We start from the raw sequence: 23,404 nt of genomic DNA on the forward strand, positions 1-23,404 counted from the left end.
ATCCAGCTGTTGGCGATGCTCAGCGAAGCAACGCCGTGTTGACTGGCGGAAGTTGCGTCTGGAGGGTTGAAATGTCCAGATTCAGAGGATCTGACTTGCGGTTTGTGTCCACAGGGAGGGGAGCACTGCTACTACCACGGTCGAGTGCGTGGCGTGCCGGGATCCTGGGCCGCCCTCTCTACCTGCCACGGCCTTCGGTGAGCACCCCCTGCCCATCTTTAGCCTCAGCGCTGCCTCCGGAGCAATGCTGTGGGCTGCGTCGTGGTTCTTGTGTGAAATGCCTTCCATTCCTGCTGTTAGGTGTTACCTCTGCAGATTCACACAGCTCTCTTTTCCTCCCCTCTCCCCCCCTCCCCTCACTCTCTCCCTCACCCTCTCCCCCAGTGGCATGTTCTCCGACGGGAAGGTGTCTTACGGGATCGAGCCGGTTCAGGATGCGAGTCATCAGGTGAGTAGGTGGTATGGAGTGCAAAAGCTAGACGTTTTGGATCAGATTGGGCCCGAGGTGGTGTTCATGTTCAAACATTATGGTCTGCTTGGTGTGTTCCTCCCCCCAGGGTGCAATTCGGGAGAACCCTACTGGTTTTATGCCACGGTATTATTCATCATCCTTGAATGATCCCATAATTCTGTATGTCTTACTGGCATGATTCCAGTCACACGTTTAGTACAGAAAGTACACTGTAACATACCTGTATTCTACAGTGACAGTGAACAGGTGAGACCCTGCAATGCTGTATCACCACTAGGTAGATGCATTTCACATAATTTAACATACAAACATTTCATGGCCCCCAAAAACAAATGCTCAGGTAATGGGACCCCATTGTTTCTCCCCTCTACCCCCAGCAATGGATAAATCACTTCTTTCACTGTAAATATTGCAAATATTATCACAAATATAATATCACAATGCAAACATCCTCATGCACCTTATTAGCGGTTCTGTGACTCTTCATCATGGATATTGATGAGAGACAATAAAACTATAATTTTCATTTTGTTATCAATTAATAAGCATTTGTGTACTGATCCAATTAAGTAGCGAATTCAATGCCCGATATTCGAATAATGAAATATTTGGTCTAATCCCAACACTCCATGTCAGGAAAAAAAAGAGATGAGGTTGTATCAATGTATACACCCATAGCTGCTTCAGAGAGGTATCATTAGACACCTGCGCAGGTGAGGGAGCGGGAAACATTCGCCTGCCCTCCCCACTTTACCCCTCTCCCGGTCCCCCGTTCTCTGGCAGCGTGGTGGCATCGGCGTGCCAGTGTCCCAGAAAGGCAGACAGCGACAGTAGGTGTGTGGGTGTCGATATTCCAGGAAGGCGTGCAAGGGAACCGAGGTCTGCTGAATTAATCATCAGCCACAGACGACTCGGCCACCTTCGCCAGGTCTCCCTTTTTCCACACACAGACTGAGCAGAGCGTGGCACTGCTGCCGTCTGAGCGTGCGTGGGACGGGAGTGGAGGAATGCGAGGCGCTGTGCAGTTGTGCTGGGAAGATGGGGGTGCCTCCTCGGCTTTGCGTGTGGCGAGATTACTCATTCCGAGTTACTGGCTTATAAAGCGTGTGCAAACTGCAGAGGAAAATGAAACACGTTGCTTTGCGTTGGGGATTTGCTTTATTCATTGGTTGTGACTGGTTTTTGGAGGGAAAGTCTTGTCTGATTGCAGTCTTGTGTGTCCTCTTGTGTAGACTGAGCTCGACCATGTGGTGTACAGGATGCCGAGTCTGGAGCTGACCCCCTCTTGTCCAGGTGTGGGCCTCTGTCTACTCTCCATGTCTCTCCATCTCTTCCTCCTCCTACTGCCCTGCGCTCCTCTTCTTCCTCTCTCTCTCTCTCAAAGCCTATTCTTCTTTTTTTTTTTTTACTTGTCCCCCTGTCCCCAAGTTTTTCCTCAGACCCTACCTTCCTATCCTTGCTGTCATTTCAGTCTTTCCTCTGTCCTTCCTGTCCTCTTTCCCTTTCTTCCCTTCCGCTGTCCGCCCTGCTCTGCGTTTCCGGTGGCTGTCCCACCTTTTGTGACCTGTCTGTCCTCCTGTCCTTCAGCTGACTCTCTCTGTCTGTCCTCCTGTCCTTCAGCTGACTCTCTTTGTCTGTCCTCCTGTCCTTCAGCTGACTCTCTCTGTCTGTCCTCCTGTCCTTCAGCTGACTCTCTCTGTCTGTCCTCCTGTCCTTCAGCTGACTCTCTCTGTCTGTACTCCTCACCTTTTCCTCATGATGAAAGTGGTACAGATGCATTTTAAGTGGGACTTACAGGATCTCACTGTCTGCTCCCCCCTCCCCCCGCAAACTGTACACCCTCTGTGTCCTTCTCACAGGCTGCGCACAAAATAGCACTGACAGTTACAGTGACAGTGACAGCGATGGTGAAGGGGAAGGTGACATCTCACTGGGGGAGGCCTTGGGTACAGAGGGACTGAGACGTTCCAAGAGACAGGTGGGATCCAAATCCTCCTACAGCATGAAAGTGACTGGATATATCTTATATATCCATATCTTATATATATATCTTTTCAAGTTAGAAAAACACAGCAGCCATCCTCACTGTGCTATCAATAGAGGTCTTCATTAAAAGATGTAGAGGTGCTGACATAAACCTATGTTGTATGTTGCCACCGAAGATTTTCCATCACTTTAAGAATGACCGATTCTCCTGTTAGACTGTGGATGGAATGAAGTCCAGCATAACTGAACCAGCCCTGATCTTAGAATGAAGCTGAACTCGAAATTTAAACTCTGAACTTAAGTTGCCATAGTCAACAAAAGTTTTGATGCAAACTGTCTCCACCTCATAATGAAACAGTGATAGGAAACAGGAAAAGCTCAAGCACAGAATGCCCCTGAAAGAAAACTCATTTTGCTTTCAGAAAACAAAATAATTAAAGGCAAGGCTTTAAATTCCAGGCATCACGTACCTGCTATTGAACAGTTTATCACTGTATCACAAGGTATTACTGTAAGGTATTCATGACATAAACCTGCCCCTTGAGTGGTCATTTTGTTAAACATATTAAAGTCACAAGCAAATTCAGAATTAACTATTTAATTGACAAAAAGGTTCATCTGGGTTTCAAGCAGATACAATGTTCAACTTGCCAATTTATGTCTTCAGTAAAAGGCAGCAGCTGTGGATGGTGTACAAACTTAATCTAGTTATATCGCTGTTGTAAGTGTGACTGAGATCCTGCCTCAGACCCCAGACCAAAGCCTTTTGCTCTTCTGCCCCCTGCAGGTTCGCTGGACCCAGCACACAGTCCAGAGCGAGACAAAGTATATCGAGCTGATGGTAGTCAATGACCATGAACTGGTGAGTGAGGGCAGGGAGCCAGAGAGATGTTCTTCTCTGAATCTTCTCTGAATCAGCTTTAGCTTTAGCGACGTTTAGTCGAGCACAGTGTGCCAGAGACCTAGAGTAAGGCTAGCATCACCGTTGTATTTGAAGAGGACCTGTTCAATATTGTTAGTAGCAAGGGCATCTGAATGCTTTCCTTTCTGCTGCTTGCCAGGCGTTGCTTCACGGTGCTTCAGAAGGAGGGCAGGTTTGCGGGCGTATGCCTGCGTATGCCGGTGCGTCTCCGCTGTCCGTCTCACTGGCTGTGTTCTCTTTGCAGTTTTCCCAGCTACGCAATTCGGCATCCCAGACCAGGAACTTCGCCAAAGCTGTGGTTAACATGGCCGATGCGGTGAGGGCAGAATCAGCCACACTTCTTTTTCCCACCCTGAATGTTTCCGTTCAGATTTCTGCTCAGGAGGAAGCGACGGACAGCTTAATAAAACATGATCTGTAACCTTTCAAGGGATCAGGTCACCAGGTCTCACAAGCTACTTTGCAACTACATAGCTTTACATTATTGTCATTTAGCAGACGACCTTGTCCGGAGCAACAATTTTTAAACTTTAATCCATTTATCCAGCTGGATATTTTACTGAAGCATTTCTGGATTAAGCACCGTGCCCAAGGATACAGTGGCAGGACCCCAGGGGGGAATTGAACCAGCAACATTTGGATTACAAGCCCCGCTCTTTATCGCTATGCTACACTGCCGGCCTTATGGGAATAATGGGCTACAAATGGTGATAACCTGAACTGCAGTGTTTCAGCATTTTAATTTCAATTATGTAATGTTTTGTTGGAAGCACAGTCTCATTTACGGATTGTTGTATGTCAGCCAGACACCTGCTACTGTGTGCTTCCCTGCTCCATATCTCAGAGTTTCACTGTACTGATGCTTTCAAGTAAAGCCAGGTTTAATTGATATGATGATTTTCAGTAACAGGTTGGGAGGCAATGCTAAACTGACAAAATTACTCCCCAAGTTTCCAGTTCAGTGTTCAGAGTACGTGTAATACATATGTTCAACTGAAATGTGTCGGAATGAAGCCAGAGTGGATAGCAACAGACTATAAAAAGAATGGATCACAACTCTGCTGTTAATTTGGGTGTTTTATATCTGGTTGTCATTTTGCGGCCGTTGTCATTGTGCCTGTCCTATTCCAGATCTACAAGGAGCAGCTGAACACGAGGATAGTGCTGGTTGCCATGGAAACGTGGTCCTCAGGAAACATGGTGTCAGTGGGCGATGACCCCCTGCTGACCCTGCGTGACTTCATGAAGTACAGGAAAGAGAGCATCAAGGAGCACAGTGACGCGGTGCACCTCTTCTCGTGGGTATCTCTTATCCTGGGCCGTGTAAACACAGTGCGTGAGCCAGCGTAGCATGTTAGCACGGTGAATGTGAGCTCTTGTCTGAGTGCGCATTTAGGATCCAGTTTTTCTCCCAGGGAGCAAGTCTTTCCTTGCTTTAGTGCCTCTCCTCTCCCCCTAGGGGGCGTACCTTCCGGAGCAGCCGCAGTGGGACAGCCTACATGGGAGGGATCTGCTCCCTTACCCGAGGAGGAGGGGTGAATGAGGTGGGGTCCTCTTTTTTCCCATAAAGTCCCATAAAGCCACAAGACCTTTGGTTTGAAATGTATTTACTGTACTATATGATAGTGTATAATGTAAGAACATTCACCCACTTTACTTTGGATTTATTTTACTATTCACATACTTTACTATGGATTTATTTTCAGTTATGAAGTTATTATGAAAATATATATGAATCATTAAAAATTATAGCTATGAATTTGAAATTAATGATAACTTATTAAATTACATTCAACTTAAAATATTTCTATAATTATAAAATATTCATTTTTATTTTCAAGCCCTTAGAAATATATAGATATTTTGTCAAAATGATGGAACATTAAGGCCAGTTATTGGAGTTACTTCAGAGAGACATTCCAGGTACCCCAGGGCCGTTCCATCCCTGTGAATGACCATGTGCTTTTATGTGGCCGTCCCTCTGTGTTGCAGTATGGGAACGTGGGTGCCATGGCCATCACGCTGTGCCAGAGCCTTGGTCAGAACATCGGCATGATGTGGAACAAGGATCGCACCGCTGCAGGTAAGAGCTCTCTCTTCCCTCAGACAGAAAACATTTTCGCAGCATTTATGAAACGTTTCTGAGGCATTTCTGCTATATTGTCATATTCGCCTGTCCCCTCTGCCTTGACAGTAGGAACTCCAGCACTTGTCCCGAGGCAGGGGGTTCAGGAGGGTCATATGACTTATTGAATGGAATGGAATGGGGGAGGGGCTTCATGCGGAAGGCAAGGAGGCCAGCCTTCAGGGGGGAGGGGCTCCCACTGCAGTGTTAATTACTGTAGCTGTAATTAATGTTCCCCATTAGATTATGTGACATCTGAGCTCACTGCTGTGAGATAGGACTTATAGCTGTTTGGCTGCTTGATTTCACGAATATTCAATGGTGTTAGCAGTTTATATGTATCTCAATACATCTGAGTCAGTAAGAGAAGCAGGTGAATTTAGTGGTGTAATACCTTCACCACTGGCATTGCTGATATGTTCATATCATGTCATTTTAAATTAACATTAATGTTATGCATTGCTACTCCAATTTCCTGGTAGTCTAATCCTTAAAAGAAAAACTTGCTCGTAATACGTCCCACTCTTGTCAGGAATATTTAACCTGTTATAGTAACTAATAGAAACAAGCCACATCTACAAGAAGTGCAATGAATTCATCTAACAGAAGCAGTCATTAAAACGTGACTGACCCTGGGGTGAGGGTTGCTGCCAGATGGGTCTCTGCTGTAATCTCCCCCACACACCCCCCCCCCCCCACCCCCCTTCTGTGGTGACATGTGAGTCTCTCGTTCAGTCACGCTGTCACCAGCAGCGGCAGGGACGGCACACAGAAACGGGAGCTCTCTGTTTTAATTACGCAGCCCACACCAGAGCCGCTCTGTTCCAGACGCAGACCAGAACTCTCTGTTTCATCTTTCAGATACAGATGGGAACTCTGGACCACAGGCATTCTGTGGCTGTTTGAACAGATAATGCCTCCATTCACTGGCAAAAGCTGGATATCACAGAGCACTCCCAACTGAACAGCTTGGCAACCTTTCTTTTCCTCCTTTACTTAGTTCCGGGTTCATATTACATATTAACATGTAATAACAAGTAATTGGTTACAAACATTCCGCAGCATTCTTACGAGGGTTATTCGGGTGTGCCTGTATGGTGTGTTCCATGAGGAAGGACAGGAGGCCTGGCTGTATCAGTCAGATGCTTTTATGCTGACCCTTGGCCTCCTTTTCTCTCTACCTGTCACAGGAGACTGCAGGTGTCCAGACCAGTGGCTGGGATGTATCATGGAGGACACTGGGTAAGGGTTCACGGTGGGGACACAGAGAACGGAGCTGTCAGACGCTCTCACTGGAGCACCGCTGCTCTCAGTTATGTAACTGCTTTCATTTCATTAACTCCATTAGACGTTAAACATCAAAGACACTCAGAGACGAAGACGTGCCCCTACTCCAGAAATATCCTGCTGTTGAGATATTTTGAGTGAATTGGTGTTTAACGTATGAAGCTAATTAAGATAATTACGTCAATTAGTTATCCAATGAGGAACAGTCTGTAAGAGTAAGCATGATACTCTGTGGTCTTTCTAAAATCTGGACTGTGTTTTAAAAAGCCTCACTGCTTAGAGACAGAAGGTGTTGAATCAGGTATAGATTAATGTGAACAGATTGCTAAAAATGTATTGTATTAGATTTGGTCATATGAGAAAGCAGACCCGTGTGATGAAAATGTAATATCAGTTCTGGTTGGCAGGAAAAACAGGAAACTGCTGTATATTCTGTGATACATTAAAACCGCTGCTATTATCATGCCATATCACTTGTCCACATATTTAAAAATAATGCTTTGCCGTTGGTGTGCCTCCTACAGTGCTACTGTGTAGTTTGTTTACCTGTCAGACATCTGATGGCGATAGCTATGGTGACGTTATATAAACCATCTTCAGAATAAGCTCATACAGTCATCATAGCTGCTGACCCTATATAATATTGGTATATTGAAACCAAACACCAGACAAACAACACTACCGCGGAGCTGCTAGCTAGAAAAAGGACAGTGCATCGTACCTGACCTGAGCTGTCTTACCTTGTTTCCTGTGTGTGGCTGGCAGGTTCTATATCCCTCGCAAGTTCTCCCGCTGCAGTGTGGACGAGTACATCCGCTTCCTGCAGCGAGGGGGTGGGAGCTGTCTCTTCAACAAGCCCAACAAGGTGGGGGTGGAGATTGTTGCCCCCAGGCACTGAGCCCAGATCAGTTTTAGCTTTCTTCACGTCGGACTTTGGGCAAGCCGACCCTTAACATACGTGATCCAGATAATTATGCCTTATGGATGTTTTTCCTAGTTCAAATATTAATTTAATGTAATTCTCTCCCTCCTTGTTTCCCCCCATCCCTTTACTCTGTTTTTGTCTGCCTGTTCCTTAATCTCCACCTTCCTCTCTTTATCCATCCTCCTGGGCTTCCATAGCTGCTGGACCCTCCTGAGTGTGGGAATGGTTTTGTGGAGACAGGAGAGGAATGTGACTGCGGTTCGCAGCTAGTGAGTTTGCGTGGCAGCACAATACTGACCTCTAGTGGCGGCATCTAATAAATGAAACGGACGAAACCACGTGACAGCCCACTCCTATCCTGTCAATACACTTACAATCTTAACCTTGCTTACGAAATCCAAGGTTTGGTAAATAGATTACACGCACCGATTCAAACTGCACAAGTAAAGATGTGCAGCAGTTGTGAGAGGGTTTTGAGTGTGACCGTTTGGAATTAGAATGTTGCAGGGGGAGGTGGCCTCCTGACGTCTTCGCTCCGTATCCCTGCAGGAGTGTTCGCGAAGTGGGGGAGCCTGCTGTAAGAAGTGCACTCTGTCCCACGATGCCATGTGCAGCAATGGACTCTGCTGCCGGGGCTGTCGGGTGAGAACCCTCTCTGTGAAGCAGACCATTCTGCGTCATTCGCATATGAATGCCGACAGCAGTGTGGTGTAATGATGAGGAGCAGGGCTCATAACCAAAAGGTTGCTGGTTCAATTCCTTGCTCAGGCACTGCTGTTGTACCCTTGGGCAAGGTACTTAACCTACAATCGCCTCAGTAAATATCCAGCTGTATAAATGGAAAAATTGCGACCTACTCTATGTAATTTGTTCTGGATAAGAGCGTCTGCTAATCGATGATAATGTAATGTAATATGTATTCTTGCACAGCTAGTGAGCTACAGTGCACAGATTGAAAATGTATGGTACAGGATTAGTGGTAACAGCAGCCTTGTTACAGTGGTGGTTGAGAGCATGTGGTGTGGAGTAGTGATGAGGGAAATGGACTTAATGGTTCTGGGTCACAGTTACAGATATGACTCCTTGCTGTATCCTTAAAATGGGTACATCATCTGAATTGTCCATGTAAGGAATCAGCTCTTGCCGCAGACAAAGTTAGATCATAGAAGTTGTCCTCAGGAACATAGCGGTTAGAAGCAGGGCTCATAATCAAAAGGTTCCTGGTTCATTTCCATGCTGGGTCACTTATTTTGTACCCTTGGGCAAGGTACTTAACCCATAACTGCTGCAGTAAATATCCCCCATAATATATAAATGAATAAATGAATAACATTGTAACTTATGTAACCCATTCTGGATGACAGTGTTCGCTAAATGACGATAATGTAATATCCTGGGTCAGGGAGATTTCCCAGAAAATTATTGTAGAATAATCAAGGAATAATATTTCTCTCTAATCTAAAATGTACCTTTTCGACTTTTCTGCTCACTTGCTGTGCTGTATGTGTCAGTACGAGCAGAGAGGAGTGGTGTGCCGGGAGCCAGTGAATGAATGTGATGTCCCAGAGACCTGCACTGGAGACTCCAGCCAGGTATAGTGCCAGGGGCATCATGAGAGATGTAGTCTTCTTTTTTTGCCCTTAGATAAGCCCAATGCCAACCATCTCTCTTGTTGTGCCCACTACAGTGTCCTCACAATGTCCACAAACTGGATGGGTACATGTGTGACAGCAATCAGGTAACTGTGATTTCCATGTGTCTGCTTACCATTTAGGTCTGTCAAAAATGTGCGTGTGCACGCATGGGTGTATGTGTGTGTGTGTGTGTGTGTGTGTGTGTGTGTGTGTGTGTGTGTGTGTGTGCGCGTGTGTGCGTGTGTGTGTGTGCGCACGCATATGCATAGACGAGTGGGCATTGTCATGTGTGCAATTGTGTATTTGTGCTTGGTCAGGCTAATGATCTTGATGAGTTGTGTGGTTTTTGTTGTTCGATTGCCTCCCCCCCACACTGCACTCTCTCCATTGCCTCACCTCACAGGGCCGCTGTTATGGGGGCCGCTGTAGGACTCGAGATGGACAGTGCAGGGGACTGTGGGGCCATGGTGAGTCCAGAGAAACAGTCTTATTTATGTACTTATATTTGCTCAGTTCAACAATATTTATTAAATTAAATAAATAAATAAATTATATTTATTTAAAAAAATCAAATGCATTCCAGCCAGTATTCTTCAAACTAGAGGCTTTGGTAGATCTCAGTATTATTGCCTTTTCAGCATCTAGTGATAATACTAAAGCATTGTTGTTCCTTTGTTACTTATTAATTCATTTTTCTTCGTTTGAAATGTGTGAATGGCAGCCTGCTCCCACTGCTCAGTCATGCTAACTTCGTCAGGAATCCCAATCATATTTGTGATCCTCGTGTAAACAAAGCATGCCTACACTGTCACACAGTAAGCAGCCCTATAAATGCCAAACGGCTCCTTAGCAAAGCCTGGCTTAGTCTCCGTCAATGAGCACTCTTTTGGTCCGCACACCACCAAAAACAACATCATATCTACGTTTCATCAGCAACCATTAAAATAAACTCTTACAAAACTAAGCATCTATCTTCACTACCTAATTTTGATCTGGCATTATCTGTTCAAAGAGTAGAAAATATGTGTGTGCATATAAGGAGCAGCAGCTGCTGTTTTTTGAAGCATCTTAAGTATGTGTGAATGCAATCTAGATGGTCACCATTGCTGCTTAGACACAACCGAAGCAGCTCCAGCTAATACATATGTTTGCGGTTCACTCGCCCTCTGGTGGTCAGGTGTGGTACCACAGTATTCCTGACTGGCGCTTCTGACCTGGATGTCTGTGGTTCCTCAGACTCAGCTGACAGGTTCTGCTATGAGAAGCTGAACGCCGAGGGCACGGAGAAGGGGAACTGCGGGCGCGACTCCAGTGGACAGGGATGGCTGCAGTGCAACAAGCAGTACGTTCATCGCTGTCTGACTGAGCTTTTCCAGTTGGCGTTGGGCCTTCTGTGTTGCTTACTGTTTTCCTGTGTCTTTCAACACAGAGATGTGTTGTGCGGACTCCTCATGTGTGCCAACATGACGGCCAAACCAGCGATTGGAGACCTGCAAGGAGAAGTGATCAGCCTCACCATCTACCACCAGAACAAGTACCTGGACTGCCGGTGAGTGCCACCCCTGTCTCAGACGGGACAGGGAGGGAGGGAGCTGGAGGAGGTCCAAAACAGTGTCCAAACTTTTGACTAGTCTTGTATCTAAAAAATGAAAGACTATATTTCTGAACTATTGCATGCTATTCTAATATTTGTATTATAATACAGAACACACATATATGTTGCAACATTATGTATCATGTACTATAGTGTCATGTAGTGCATGTTCTATGCATTAAAACATACCTTCTTATATTACAGTTCTCTAATATTCCAAAAGGCTATTTGTACTCAGTGGCTGTGGTATTCTGTGGAGGGGAGCATGATTGAGAAGTTCACACCTGCACACTCATGTTACATGCCCCCCCCCTCCACCTGACTCGCCAGTGGGGGACACGCCCTGCTGGAGGACGGCTCAGACTTAGGCTACGTGGAGGATGGTACGCCCTGCGGGCCCAACATGATGTGCCTGGACCGCCGCTGCCTCCCGCTGGCTGCCTTCAACCTCAGCACCTGCCCGGGCTCCTCCCCCTCCCACACCTGCTCGGACCACGGGGTGAGCGCCGCACACTCGCGCGTGAAATGGTCGCACCAAAGAGCGGAGAATAAAAAGAGAGAAATCTTTCCGGTTGTTATGCTTGGAAATGATGTTGCTTCTACAGCAGGTGCGATGGGGGTAGCAAGGAGCACTAACAAGAGCTTGCATAATGCAAGTGAATGACACACGTGGCCTTATTTCTTCAATCCAGATAACCCTTGCTGTCAAGCTTTTTCTGGAAATTCACGTGGCTACTAACACTCACATACCAGTCAAACATTTTGATGTCCCTTTTTATGCAGTTGAACCATTTTAACAATTACTATATAGCTTTTGAAATAACATCTGCTTGCCTGAAAATTGATATGATGAATATTCTATAAGAATATGTTCCTCATTACTTGCCTCAGTAAGAGGGAATGAATGCAGATGCTTTCTCTCATGTCAGAGAACAATGGTTTTTTTATTTCAGTAACTAAAACCTGAATTATACCATAACATTTGGCCCATTTAGCTAACTAGCTAACCTATCAGGAATAAAATGGGAAGATTACACTCTCATTCTCATTGTAACTCTCTGATTCTACTCACCTTTGGGAGGTGAATTATCCACAATTCTCATAATTAATTTGTAGGAAATCAAAACCTTATGTAAAGGGAGTGGAGCATTAAATATTGTTGTGGTTTACAGGGACATAACTAGTACAAAGCCCATGCATAGTATGAACACAGGTACAGAATATGATTGTTCCATAGATTTATGCATTTTTTGCTTATATGAAGTCAAAGTTGAAGTGGAAAAAGAGCAGATCCCATTCAATAGTGAGTGAATATTAATGAATGAAATGTATTTTGGAGTGATGCTTCCAGTTCTGCTGTGATTTCTATCCACTGCTTAGCTGTAGCCCACACTGACCCCCTCTGCTGCCTCTCTCCGTCTTAGATCTGCAGCAATGAGGTGAAGTGCATCTGCGACCGAGACTACACCGGCAAGGACTGCAGCTTCTATGACCCTATCCCTGACCCCAAACCTCGGGTTGGCCCTGAGAAGAAGGGTTCGTACCTCGCCTAGTCGGCACTTTACCGAGTACCGTTCGTGCCTCATTGTCTGGTCTCCTCCCACTCCATTGTGCTGAATTCCTGTCACCGTACATTCTATTCTTTACTGCAGTCAGATAAAAATATGTGCACCATAATGTAACTGTTGTCAGAATATGCTGCTTGTTGTCAGCAGTTCGTGAGCAAACATTTACCGCAGACCTCACTTTGCTATTTTCTCTTTTCGTCTTAAAGTAACCGTGTCCTTAATTTTGTCCCCACAACGATGGCGCCTGAGAAAGTAAAGCAAAGCAAAAACCCCCGCCCCATGCAAGAGGGCGCCCGACAGAGAGAGGGGGACAGGCGGGCAGAAGTAATGGAAATACACTCCTTTCTGTCTTTGACTGTCGTCTCCTTTGCCCTCCCTCGCTCTCCTGCCACCTCCTCTCTGATCTCTTTCTCTCTCTCTCTCTCTCTCTCTCTCTCTCTGTCTCCTTTCTCTGGGACCGGTGGTTGTTTGACGAGATGTACAGTGTTTCTTTTGTCCTCTGACGTGAGTCTCGTGGTGTTGTTTCCGTCCCCCCTTCCCCCCTTCCTCCCCCCCTTCCTTTACGCAGGTCCCAGTGGCACCAATATCATAATAGGGTCCATCGCAGGCGCAATTCTCCTGGCAGCTATAGTCCTAGGGGGAACAGGATGGGGATTTAAGTAAGAGCTCTGGCATGTCTCTGTGTACCTGTCTGCTTCTACATAATGCCCAACAAATGCCCAAGACTTACTCTCACTGCTTGGAATACAGAAACTGAGGGGTGGGCGGGGGTTAGCGCAGTACATACCAGCATATTTGTAATACCTGGCCGTCAGCAGTATCCGTCGGTGATTTCGGAATCGCAGAAGTCTGTCCGTATGTATGTCAGTGATATCTCTGCCAGACGCACAGCAAGTTGCTCAGAATGTTGCATGGCTATTGCCCTTACAGTTCTTTGTAAACCGCTGAAGGTGTTTTGTGACATCAGTGAACTAAAACATGACACAAAAGTAATTGGTGATGGTTGCAGTCACATTTGCTTCTTAGCATTGTTTTTTTAATCTTTTTTTTCATAGTTCTGCATAGTGCAGGCAGTGTCCGCTGTTCAGGTCAACTTAAATCTTCCTTGTGCTGGAGTATCCGGGCATTAAACATGTATGCGAAGACAGACTAATTCAAATGGCAGTCGAAAACTGACCAAATCTTAATTTTTGTAGTTTTGTTCAGCTCACTATGTTAACACCTACATGAGAATCCCCATCATACAGTGACATTCCAGTCTGAGTGATACCACCTTTACTACATGTGATTTTGGAGTTTTCATAGGCTGTTTGGGTAGATTTGTGTGTTTTCATTAATTATCAGCCAAAATTCATGTTTTGACTCTCAAAAAAAAGCTTGATGTGAACAAGTAAAAGGGAACTACCCATGGAAACTCCACCAGTGTGCCTACATGTGGCACTCTGAATATGGCACACTTCTCTTGTGCCCCCCCCCCCCCCCCCCCCCAACACACACACATACACACACACACACACACACACACACACACACACACACACACACACTCTCCCCCACTCAAGACTGAGCCTGCCAGGGACCCCGCAGTGCCCTCTCTGTACAGCCCTGCCCTGCATGTGTGCCTTGGATGTTGATTGGCTTACTGTGCATGCCTGCATGAGCTGGGGGTTGGAGCCTGAGGCAGCGGGTCAGCTGGGTGGTGGAAAGGAGGGGTGGTGGGTATGGGCTACAGGAAGTGTGGAGTGAACCAGGCTCACCTCACATCTGGATCATGTGACCTGTCCAAAAAAAAGCAGCATTTAGCAGGGGTAGGTCAAGTTTGAGCAGCGACTGTGATTATAAATATGCTGCATGTCTGTGCAGTTAATATAAAGTCACCTGTCTGGACAAAGGCCACCGGCTCACTCCAGCAACCACCACAAATATTTCTCAGTCCACCCAATGACAAGAAATGAGTGACAGGTCTGAGATGCTTTATAAGTTATAAATACAGTACATATAATTGTAAGGATGGACTCAGCACAAGTTGTCATCACATATACAGTATTGTGGATGTTTTGTGGATGGTGGTCAGGTTGACACCTTAGCATGCCAAATAAAAGGTAGCAATGATTATGCAGAACATTCTCTTTGGATGTATTGCCAGATATTTTGGATACTTTGGTGCTGAGTGAGGAAAAAGTGAGACACAAGCCTCAGACCTGGCACTTTAGCACCCACACACTGCAAAGCCAAGGTTGTTCCTGCTTGTACTGAGCCATTGCAAGTCAGCAAGAGGATGGGTATCAACTCATATTCAGGCCTTAAACAATCAGCAGTGGATTATCATAGTACACAAATACTTAAATTCCTGTGGTGTTCGATGCACCAAAGAGAATTTTTTGGCAACGTCTTTTGGTAGCAGTTGACACATGTTCTCTGAGTTGGTTGGCCATAACAGTAGGGTTTGCCTATTACAGTATTACAGTCTGTCCTGGACAGGAGATAAAGGAGATTTAGTCTCCTAATAAATAAACAGCCACAGGGGTAAATAAAGGCACTATAGGTGCAGACATTTCCCTGCTCCCTTCAGCAAACCCAGCTCCTGACATGTCTGCAGCTTGCATGAGGCTTCGCATCACTGACCTGAATGGGTCGGGAGTGACAGGGTGGTTTGGAATGTGCCCTACAAGTGTGAACATGTGCACACAGTGAAATTCGGTCCTATCAGCAGTCATCTGGCCACCCAATGGTCTTTACATGGTTTCATTTGTGTGTGGTTAATTGCTTATGGCATGTGTGGGAGACAGAGACAGGCTTGTACATCACACAACCTTTTAAATATTCACTGAGCTGTGTGAGCCTTCATTTCCCATTTCTCAGTTATAAAGTCTTCAGGTATTCACTATTTTGGCCACATCCTCTTTCACCTGGCCACCTTTAATTGTGGATTATAACAGTGTTACTGTAAAGGAGTGCACTGCATATACAGCACAGTTGGTTTATGCACAGTGTTGCCAAACAGATAAGCCTCCAACTCTGTAAACATCAGCACTAAGGCATTTGCATGCTATAAGCAAAGATCTGCGAAACAGAAGCTATTCTACAGATTTTACTTGTATTGGAAATTTGAGAAACGTGAGGTGTGATGTTAAGTTTTAATCCTACACACCAACGACAGAAATGCCATAGAGATGGTTTAGGAGTGAAACTGATCACAGAAAGAAAGCACATGTACATCCATTAATTAATTCAGGGTCATGGTTAAAAAATATACACTCTATGGAGTGAAACTGAGCCTTCATGTTTTTCACCCGCTCCTGGTATGACAGCAAGGGCTCAGTCAGTGCCTCACAGAATCCCAACCCTGGTCCTGGAGAGCAGTAGCAGATACTTATGTATCAGAATACTGAATGGTCAATGGAACAAATGTTGATTTCAGCTTGTTTGGACCTTGCTTTTGGTTTCAAAGTAGCTGAGCAGAACTCCCAGGACCAGAGTTCCCTGCACTTTAAATCAGGTTGCTGTTCTCCTGTTCTGGCTTTGTGCCGTAGACAAGGGGACACATGTGTGTATTATGGAGAAGACAATCTTAATGTATTCCAGGGTGGGCTTGCATGAGTTATATGTAAAGCCTTTCCCTCACCTTGTCCCCACCCACACCTTGCCAGACCCCTCCCCCCAGATGATTACCCTCTTTGTTGCCTGACTGCTGTTCCCATCACTAATGCACCTTCTCTCTGTGTTTCTCCCTATGACATTGCCGCTCATGCCTGGATGAAGGAACATCCGACGAGGAAGGTACGACCCCGCCCAACAGGCAATGATGTGAAGCCTGCCAGCAGCCCACTCTGCCCCCATCAACCCCCTCTTTCACCTCCACATGAGAAGACCGTGCCTTCTCTGGCTGCGTTCTGTGTTGTGGCCCCTTGACCCACAATGCACTGCATCCACCATTCCACCTGGCAGCTGATCACCCCAACCCCCCACCCCTCCATTCATGACCATTCATCTCATCCATGACCATAGCTAGAAGAGAGACAAAGACATGATCATCCCCTTCAGCACAGTGGACTCACAGTGCATAAAATACCACTACTTATACTAATAATAATAATAAAAATCATCATCATCATATGTTCTGCTGCCTCACCGCCCTGCCTCAAAGTGTACACCAGGTATACTGGCCCATAGGCTTTTTAGACGCTTTCTGTTGGCGAGAGTACCCCAAGTCAGAAATACAACTCTTGGAGCAAAGAAACTGGCTTCATACATCTCTGGTATAGCTAATGCTGAATCCTGGAGTGCAATTTGTTAGACGTTGTGTTTAAGCAATTAAGAGATCTGGAAACATGAAAAATGTCATTCACAATGGCAGTTATGATGCTTAGAAATTATTACTGATGGGATGGTAGTATTTAGACTGAGAAGTATTTTGGTTTTTTTGTACATTTCAACTGGAGAAGTATTATTTGCATAATCATGTTCATTCAGTCTATCTTCTATTTAAATTGAAGAGTTTTCCTGTAAGCTACGTAAATATTTATTTTTTGTATGAAAGATCAATAAATAAATGAATGAACTTAGCTAGTTAGCAAGTAACATAATTGTACTTGCACAGTAAATTGGTAAGGATTTTAAATGAAAAATAAACAGCTATTTTAACAAAGGAGAACAACATGTTTATTTTTCTGCTTTTCTCTTTATGTAAACATTTTTGGAATCACCAGTTGCACATTAGGCTTATCTCTTAACAACATCCTCTGTGGTCATGAGCGTTGAAGTGAGACAAAGACAGTCTTCAGATAGATTTGACCAAAAGCCAAATGAATAAATGTAAAAGCCAATGGCTGTTTTCACACTACAAGTCCCACAGTGCACCACAGAGAAATGGGTGTCAGTTGGAGGGTAGGTGCAATTCCACTGACATCGTGTGAGCAACCTGCAGGCGCCTGTTGAATCATGGGGAGTCTAAGAATGGAAAATAAAGAAACCTTGGCCAACCTACTCACCCCTATCCCAGGTGGCACCAAGCCAGTTTTATGAGCAAGAAACATGGCCAGTTTTGAAAAGAGGCATCTTTATTTAATTTGAAAGGATTGTAAAAATTGTGATGGCATTTATTGGCAAAACACGCAGTGCTTTGAAGCTTATATTTGTTGTTCTTTGCTAAAGGCCTTGTTATCCACATTCCCATCATACAACCTTCTCTCATGCTCCCATATCTATATATTTCATATCTGAACCCATATCTGACCTCTTGCTTCTGTCATTATTTCGTTGGTAAGCTCTGCCTTTCTCTTCCTTGTTTTTCCCCAGATCTGGTGGAGGATAAGATATCTGTCTGTCACTGTGTCCCTTTCGTGTAGATGAAGAAGAAAAAGAAGTCTTCCTCATTCCAAAACTCCAACTCCCACAAAGCTTCTTTTTTGCTCTCCCTCCACCCTCTGTCTGTTTCTCCCATCTCCTCTCCTCCCCTCTGACCTTCCGAGGACCTCCCACCAAGCATTCCAGTTGGATCCGACTGCCGACCCTTTCCTCTCGGTGGCAGCTCTCAGTTCTCAGCACGTGTCACACCACCCCACTCCCTGACTAAAGCCATCATTCGAACTGCGGCCTTCCGAAGGCGACAGTTTTCCTTCCCAGAGCGACAAAGTGGTCGTTACAGGCGGTCGTTAATGGGTCTGTGGTGGACAGGGCAGACAGGGTGCTCCTTCAAACTGCATTGCTCAAACAACTCAGTAGTGACTTTTCCAGCCGGTCTTTACCTTACTTCACCTGGAATATCGGCAGTGACTAAACTCTGGAGTCACTTGAACCAATGACACAAATGGAATATTGTAATGTTGGCAGGGCAGGTTTGTCACAATTATGGACAGACTCACGATGGCTACTGTAGAAGGAAGCAGGCTCTTCGGCTAGTCGGAGCTTAAATGACTAATAGTGGGAAGATTTTCTCCAGTCAAGTCACTTTTGAAGATCTTCTCTGACACGCTGGCCTCCTGTCGTAGACCAAGTCTGAAGCATGTGGAGAGAGAGATTTTCTGTCTGTTGAATTTCACGTCTGCATTGCTGACTTTAGAAGTAGAAGTTGCAGTGGATTGAGTGCTGTAAAGAGACATGGAAAATTGGCTAACACCAGTTAGAAGCAGGAAGCGCAGGAAGCGCAGGAGAGTTTGTCCTGATTTGTGTCTCCTCTTGATGGATTTAGATATTGGTTGATCTTGGCTTACATGATGGAGCTCAAGCACTTCTCAGAAAATATTCCATCTGTGTCTCCAAACTGAACAGCCAACCCAGTTCACAAAGAGGTGTAAATCAAATGCTATGTAGGCCTAAATCTCATCAGCTGCCGGATGATGCCAATGGGAAACACCCAGAGTTCTCTGGGGATCACCAACACTACGACAAAGCTGAGAGCAACATGGAGTACTACGGTATTGGTTGTTTTAATTTAACTGTGATTTAGGCGCATGATGTCTGTAGGCAGTCTCTAACCACCACACCCAGGAGGTAATGTCCTTACAGTTGCTTTAAAAACGATGAACTCTGTTAATTGTTAAAGCTAGGACCTGGTGTTTTAGGCCCTGTTTCCAAAGAAAAAGAAATGTATTAAGAAAATGCACTTTGAGGAAAATTGCTTTGACAGCGCAGAGGAGAGGGCAAGATTTTGACAGATGCCCCCTTTCCTGCTCTATAGGACATCAAAATCTTTGGGGATGCTTTTGGTTTGGGGATGCTTGCAGTTGGCCATGTGAGTTGGGTGGCATTCCTTCCATGGCTCACTTTTGAGTGACAGAGATAGAAGCAAGGCCATCCTTAGTGCATTTTAAATTCTTGGGTTTTCTACTAACATTCCACCATTAGATTAAGAAATCCTTGCTATATACATATTCTTCTTTTTACAGAGACCATGAAGTAACCAGTCAACCGCAATAACTCAGCATGCAGATATGCATAGAGGAGTCTGAATGTTGGTGTGTTCATGCATGTGTGTGTATGTTTGCAAGTACATGTCTGAATGTGTATTTAGCAGCATATACATACACACCAATATAGATAACCAGATCAGTACATTTAACAGTAAATTTCCACAGGAAATGTTCACGCTACAGAACACAAATCATAGAGAGGTACCGTATGCATACTGTTGAATATGTGTGCATTTGTATATATATATAGAACAGTTTTTATCACAGGTGTCCCCACCATGCTTCCAGAGAGCTTAGCGGTGGATTAGGGCCCAGGCTGTAAGCGTAAACTCGGCCGCCCACTTTGATAGCTCTGCAGGTTATGAGAGTGGGCTCCACTCCTTAATGCAAAACACTGCCCAAAGCATGGGCAGCAGGATGTTGAGTGACTGATATTCAGTCCATCCAGGCAGATGTGGTCTTGGAATTACTGTGATGGTAAACAGTCTATTTGCAGGTTGCGGATACAGCCTAACAACATTAAACATGGGGAAGAACAATCTGTCTCCAGGGATAAAGATGTCAGCCAGAACAGAAATAGAAGGTAGACCTGATCCTGCAGCAGTGAAGCGTTTAATGTTGTCTAAGGACTTTTACCTGCAGTAAAATGATGGAAGGCCCAAGGCTATTCTGCAAGTTCTATTGTGATACACTAACTGCCCTGTCACAGCCGACCCAGAATCTACCTGACCTCACAATCGAGGGGTGTAGGTGCAGAATTAAAAGCAGTGAATGGAACTGGATGCTTCTGAAAAAAAAAAATCCGAAAGAATTCTGAATTACAGCTGCAGCTCTTGTCAGGCTTCTGACAGTTTCTGAAAACAGGAACAATGCATGTGAAACTGATAGTGACCGACTGCCATTTAAACCGTGACCAATATCTTTGTATCAGTGTTTGAAGATTAATCGGTGACAGAGGCTTCATTGCTGTCCTCTGTATGCCTGGGCCATGTGGACATTGCTTTCATCTCTGATCACTGACGTCTGTGCTTTATCTCCATAGGTCACAGCTTCTCTTTCTGTTAGAATCTGGAAAATGAATGTGTCCCTCAGCAAGGTGTATCATATACTCACACATGAGTTACGATGCAGTGACTTTGGAGCACAGGTTGAAATGTTTCCCTCTTGGGCTGCAGTGTCTCCCAAGACTGCAAGAGTTCAACACCCAGTGTTCTTGGATGCTGCCGATGACCGGCTCTCTATTTCACAGAAAAAAAAAATGAAATGGTCAGCAACAAAAAAATCATTTGAGGTGAATCCACCATGGGCTCTTTCACCTGTTCACAACCAACCTGCATTTTGTCAGACCCCATTCATGCCATTGTATAACAATGCTGATATATGGCCATTACTTACTAATTGTGGATGATGATTCAAACATCATCCTGGGGTGTCTTGCCTTGATTATATCCTAGAATATACAGAATATACTAGAATATACAGGTACCATTCAGTTCTTATGATGCTAATGTTTTGATTATTGGTGACGGATGAGAGGCTTAGCCTCTTACTGTAAAGCACTTTAGATCTTTGGATATATAAATGCAAGGTGTTCTTTGTTTATACCATTATTTCAGGAAGATAACTGAAGTAAGGTTCAGACAAATGATGCATTTCCTGTCTGACCTGGCAAACTCTTTGGGGAATCCATACAATGGAGGAAGCTGTGAGTTTCTGATTGTTTTGAGTACCAATTGTTTTAAGCCAAGATGTGGATTGAAATGTGCCAGATCCCCTTCAATTAGAACCAAAAGACCTCTATCAACCAAATGCCATCATCAGTATGCATGTAGATAATTGATGATGGTTACATTTAAAGGTTACACTCGAGCCAATAGAGTGAAATAAGATCCAGTATACCCCTGCCCCCAACATCACTGTTACCCCCCCCCCCCCCCGCCCCAGACCAAACCTCTCTGCTGTCTCTTTTCGTTTTTGAATGTTCACGTACCTATTGGTGCTGCAAAACCATGACACTTTAAAAAAAGGAGCACAAAACACAAGCTTTTGTATAAGTGTACATAATGAGCACATGATGTGTGTGCTCAGATTCACCCATGATTACATTACATTACATTCATATACAAGACGTAGAACAGTGCACTCTCCTTATAAGAATCACATCCATTCCAGACAATTCCAGTCTTATGGGTTTGATTCTTGAGACTGGAGCAACAAATGAATGGGATAAAATGGACAGGTTTTAAATAACATTAATTGATTGGGAACACAATGAATTGATTGGGAGATGGCTTTGTCCTTAGCTATGTTTGATAAACATTAAACAAAATGTATTTGAAGTTTTCAGTATTTATAATAATAATATGATATTAAATTAAATAATACTATCAGGAAAAATACTGTGTTATTAAATGTCACCAACCCTACAATGCTGTAGTGTTGTCAGTGCCCTTAACTAGATTAAAACACACAATAACACACTGAATCACTGTAATTCATTTTCAGTGTCTCCATGGTAATTGGCCCTGTGGTGCCTTATGAGTTCACATTCATTTTCATGATGTGATGCCTCCTTAGGTCTTGATGAAATCTTAGACAGAGTAGGCAGTAGAATGTCCAATGTCTCAGCTGTTTTCTTTCTTTGATCTTTGGACCATCATGAGATTCAAGAGGGCAGTATTTTCATTATATTACGTTATTGGCATTTAGCAGACACTCTTATCCAGAATTCTCATCTCATCAGTTAAGGTTTTTTTTTTATAATATTACAGCTGTAACATTATAACGCATTGTAACGCAGTGCCCCAGTGGGGAGTTGAACCGGCAACCTTTCGGTTACGAGGCCGTCTCCATGTCGACTGGCATCCAGGTATTTAGCTAAACTGCAAAATATTATACATGGTAGGCGCTTTGATAATTAGTGTGAGATACACTGTATTCAGAATCTGACTTTTTCCATTAATTATGCATCTTTGCACTCCGTTGAGTACCATGTAAAAGTTGTGAGTCCAAATTGATTCTTATAATTGGATTGCTTGATGATTCTTACAGAGTTTTTAAATAGCATTTGTACAGGATTGATTCTGTCCCAGTGTTTTTCAACATTATATGCTGTTGATTCCTATACTGTATCAATATTTCTTATAAGCAGAGTGCACCGTCTATGAAATGAATATATACAAAATTACATTATACATATTAAGTTGAGTATGATCTATCTGCCTTTCTGTAATATGTTTATCTTCCCAGATACCTCCTACTCAGCAAAGTTCAACACTGTACATTTGTTAATAGTTCTTAAGCCCCATGGTTGGTTCTTTTAAACCATGGGGCTGTCTGTACAGTACGTAGGGTAAGATACACATTGTACATGACTTGGTTTGTTTGTGGTTGACTGATTGGGAGGTAGCATAGAAGATATTTCTAGTTTTTAGCTGATGAAAGTAAACCTTTCTTTTGAATTTTCATTGTTTTAACTGATGCACTGTTGTTATATCTGGAAAGGTGTTTTAAACACATTTTTAGAGGACATTTTTTTTCCTTTGAACTCAGGAAGTAGGAAAGAGAAAGGCCATGCTTTACCCAAGCAGTCAACCTCCTATTTTTAAAAGCTATCTTTATAAAGCAAGGGTAATGACACGAATGGACTGGAACCCTCTAAATAAAAGGAATGAATATTATTTAAAATGAGAAAATAAAACTGAAAGTGAAGGATCTTTGTCAATGAACTGGATTTTTGTGTAAGGGGTTGTACATGAGCTCAGGTTCAACTGTGCAAAAAGTATCATGTGTAAAAAATCACCTTTTGAATGTTAATGACATGTATGTGGAATGGCAAATATCAGTTTTGCTCTGAGGAAAAATATATGTCACACGTTCTAACCCATATAGTATAACTTCTAAACAGACACAGAAGTTTCACAAAGGCAGTGATAATAGTGAATTTTCAGGTTTTTTAAATCATAACCATCACTAAAAAA

General features: G+C 44.1%; 1 protein-coding gene across 1 annotated transcript in view; it reads left to right on the top strand.

Moving 5' to 3' along the window:
• Positions 1–16,474, top strand: part of LOC118794266 (disintegrin and metalloproteinase domain-containing protein 11-like) — a 28,870-nt gene extending 12,396 nt beyond the window's left edge. The window contains exons 5-26 of the mRNA XM_036552480.1: positions 115–197; positions 385–448; positions 1,705–1,765; positions 2,332–2,450; positions 3,246–3,320; positions 3,625–3,696; positions 4,512–4,678; positions 4,840–4,924; positions 5,373–5,463; positions 6,696–6,747; positions 7,558–7,657; positions 7,915–7,986; positions 8,267–8,359; positions 9,229–9,309; positions 9,405–9,455; positions 9,755–9,818; positions 10,588–10,693; positions 10,781–10,900; positions 11,276–11,444; positions 12,370–12,481; positions 13,082–13,172; positions 16,276–16,474. Coding sequence (XP_036408373.1) covers positions 115–197; positions 385–448; positions 1,705–1,765; positions 2,332–2,450; positions 3,246–3,320; positions 3,625–3,696; positions 4,512–4,678; positions 4,840–4,924; positions 5,373–5,463; positions 6,696–6,747; positions 7,558–7,657; positions 7,915–7,986; positions 8,267–8,359; positions 9,229–9,309; positions 9,405–9,455; positions 9,755–9,818; positions 10,588–10,693; positions 10,781–10,900; positions 11,276–11,444; positions 12,370–12,481; positions 13,082–13,172; positions 16,276–16,324 — 1,977 coding nt within the window. The 3' untranslated portion in view covers positions 16,325–16,474. The remainder of the gene's footprint in view (positions 1–114; positions 198–384; positions 449–1,704; positions 1,766–2,331; positions 2,451–3,245; positions 3,321–3,624; positions 3,697–4,511; positions 4,679–4,839; positions 4,925–5,372; positions 5,464–6,695; positions 6,748–7,557; positions 7,658–7,914; positions 7,987–8,266; positions 8,360–9,228; positions 9,310–9,404; positions 9,456–9,754; positions 9,819–10,587; positions 10,694–10,780; positions 10,901–11,275; positions 11,445–12,369; positions 12,482–13,081; positions 13,173–16,275) is intronic.
• Positions 16,475–23,404: the final 6,930 nt, after the last annotated feature.

The sequence above is a fragment of the Megalops cyprinoides genome, chromosome 19 (genome assembly GCF_013368585.1).
Source record: "Megalops cyprinoides isolate fMegCyp1 chromosome 19, fMegCyp1.pri, whole genome shotgun sequence".
Classification (NCBI taxonomy): Eukaryota; Metazoa; Chordata; class Actinopteri; order Elopiformes; family Megalopidae; genus Megalops; species Megalops cyprinoides.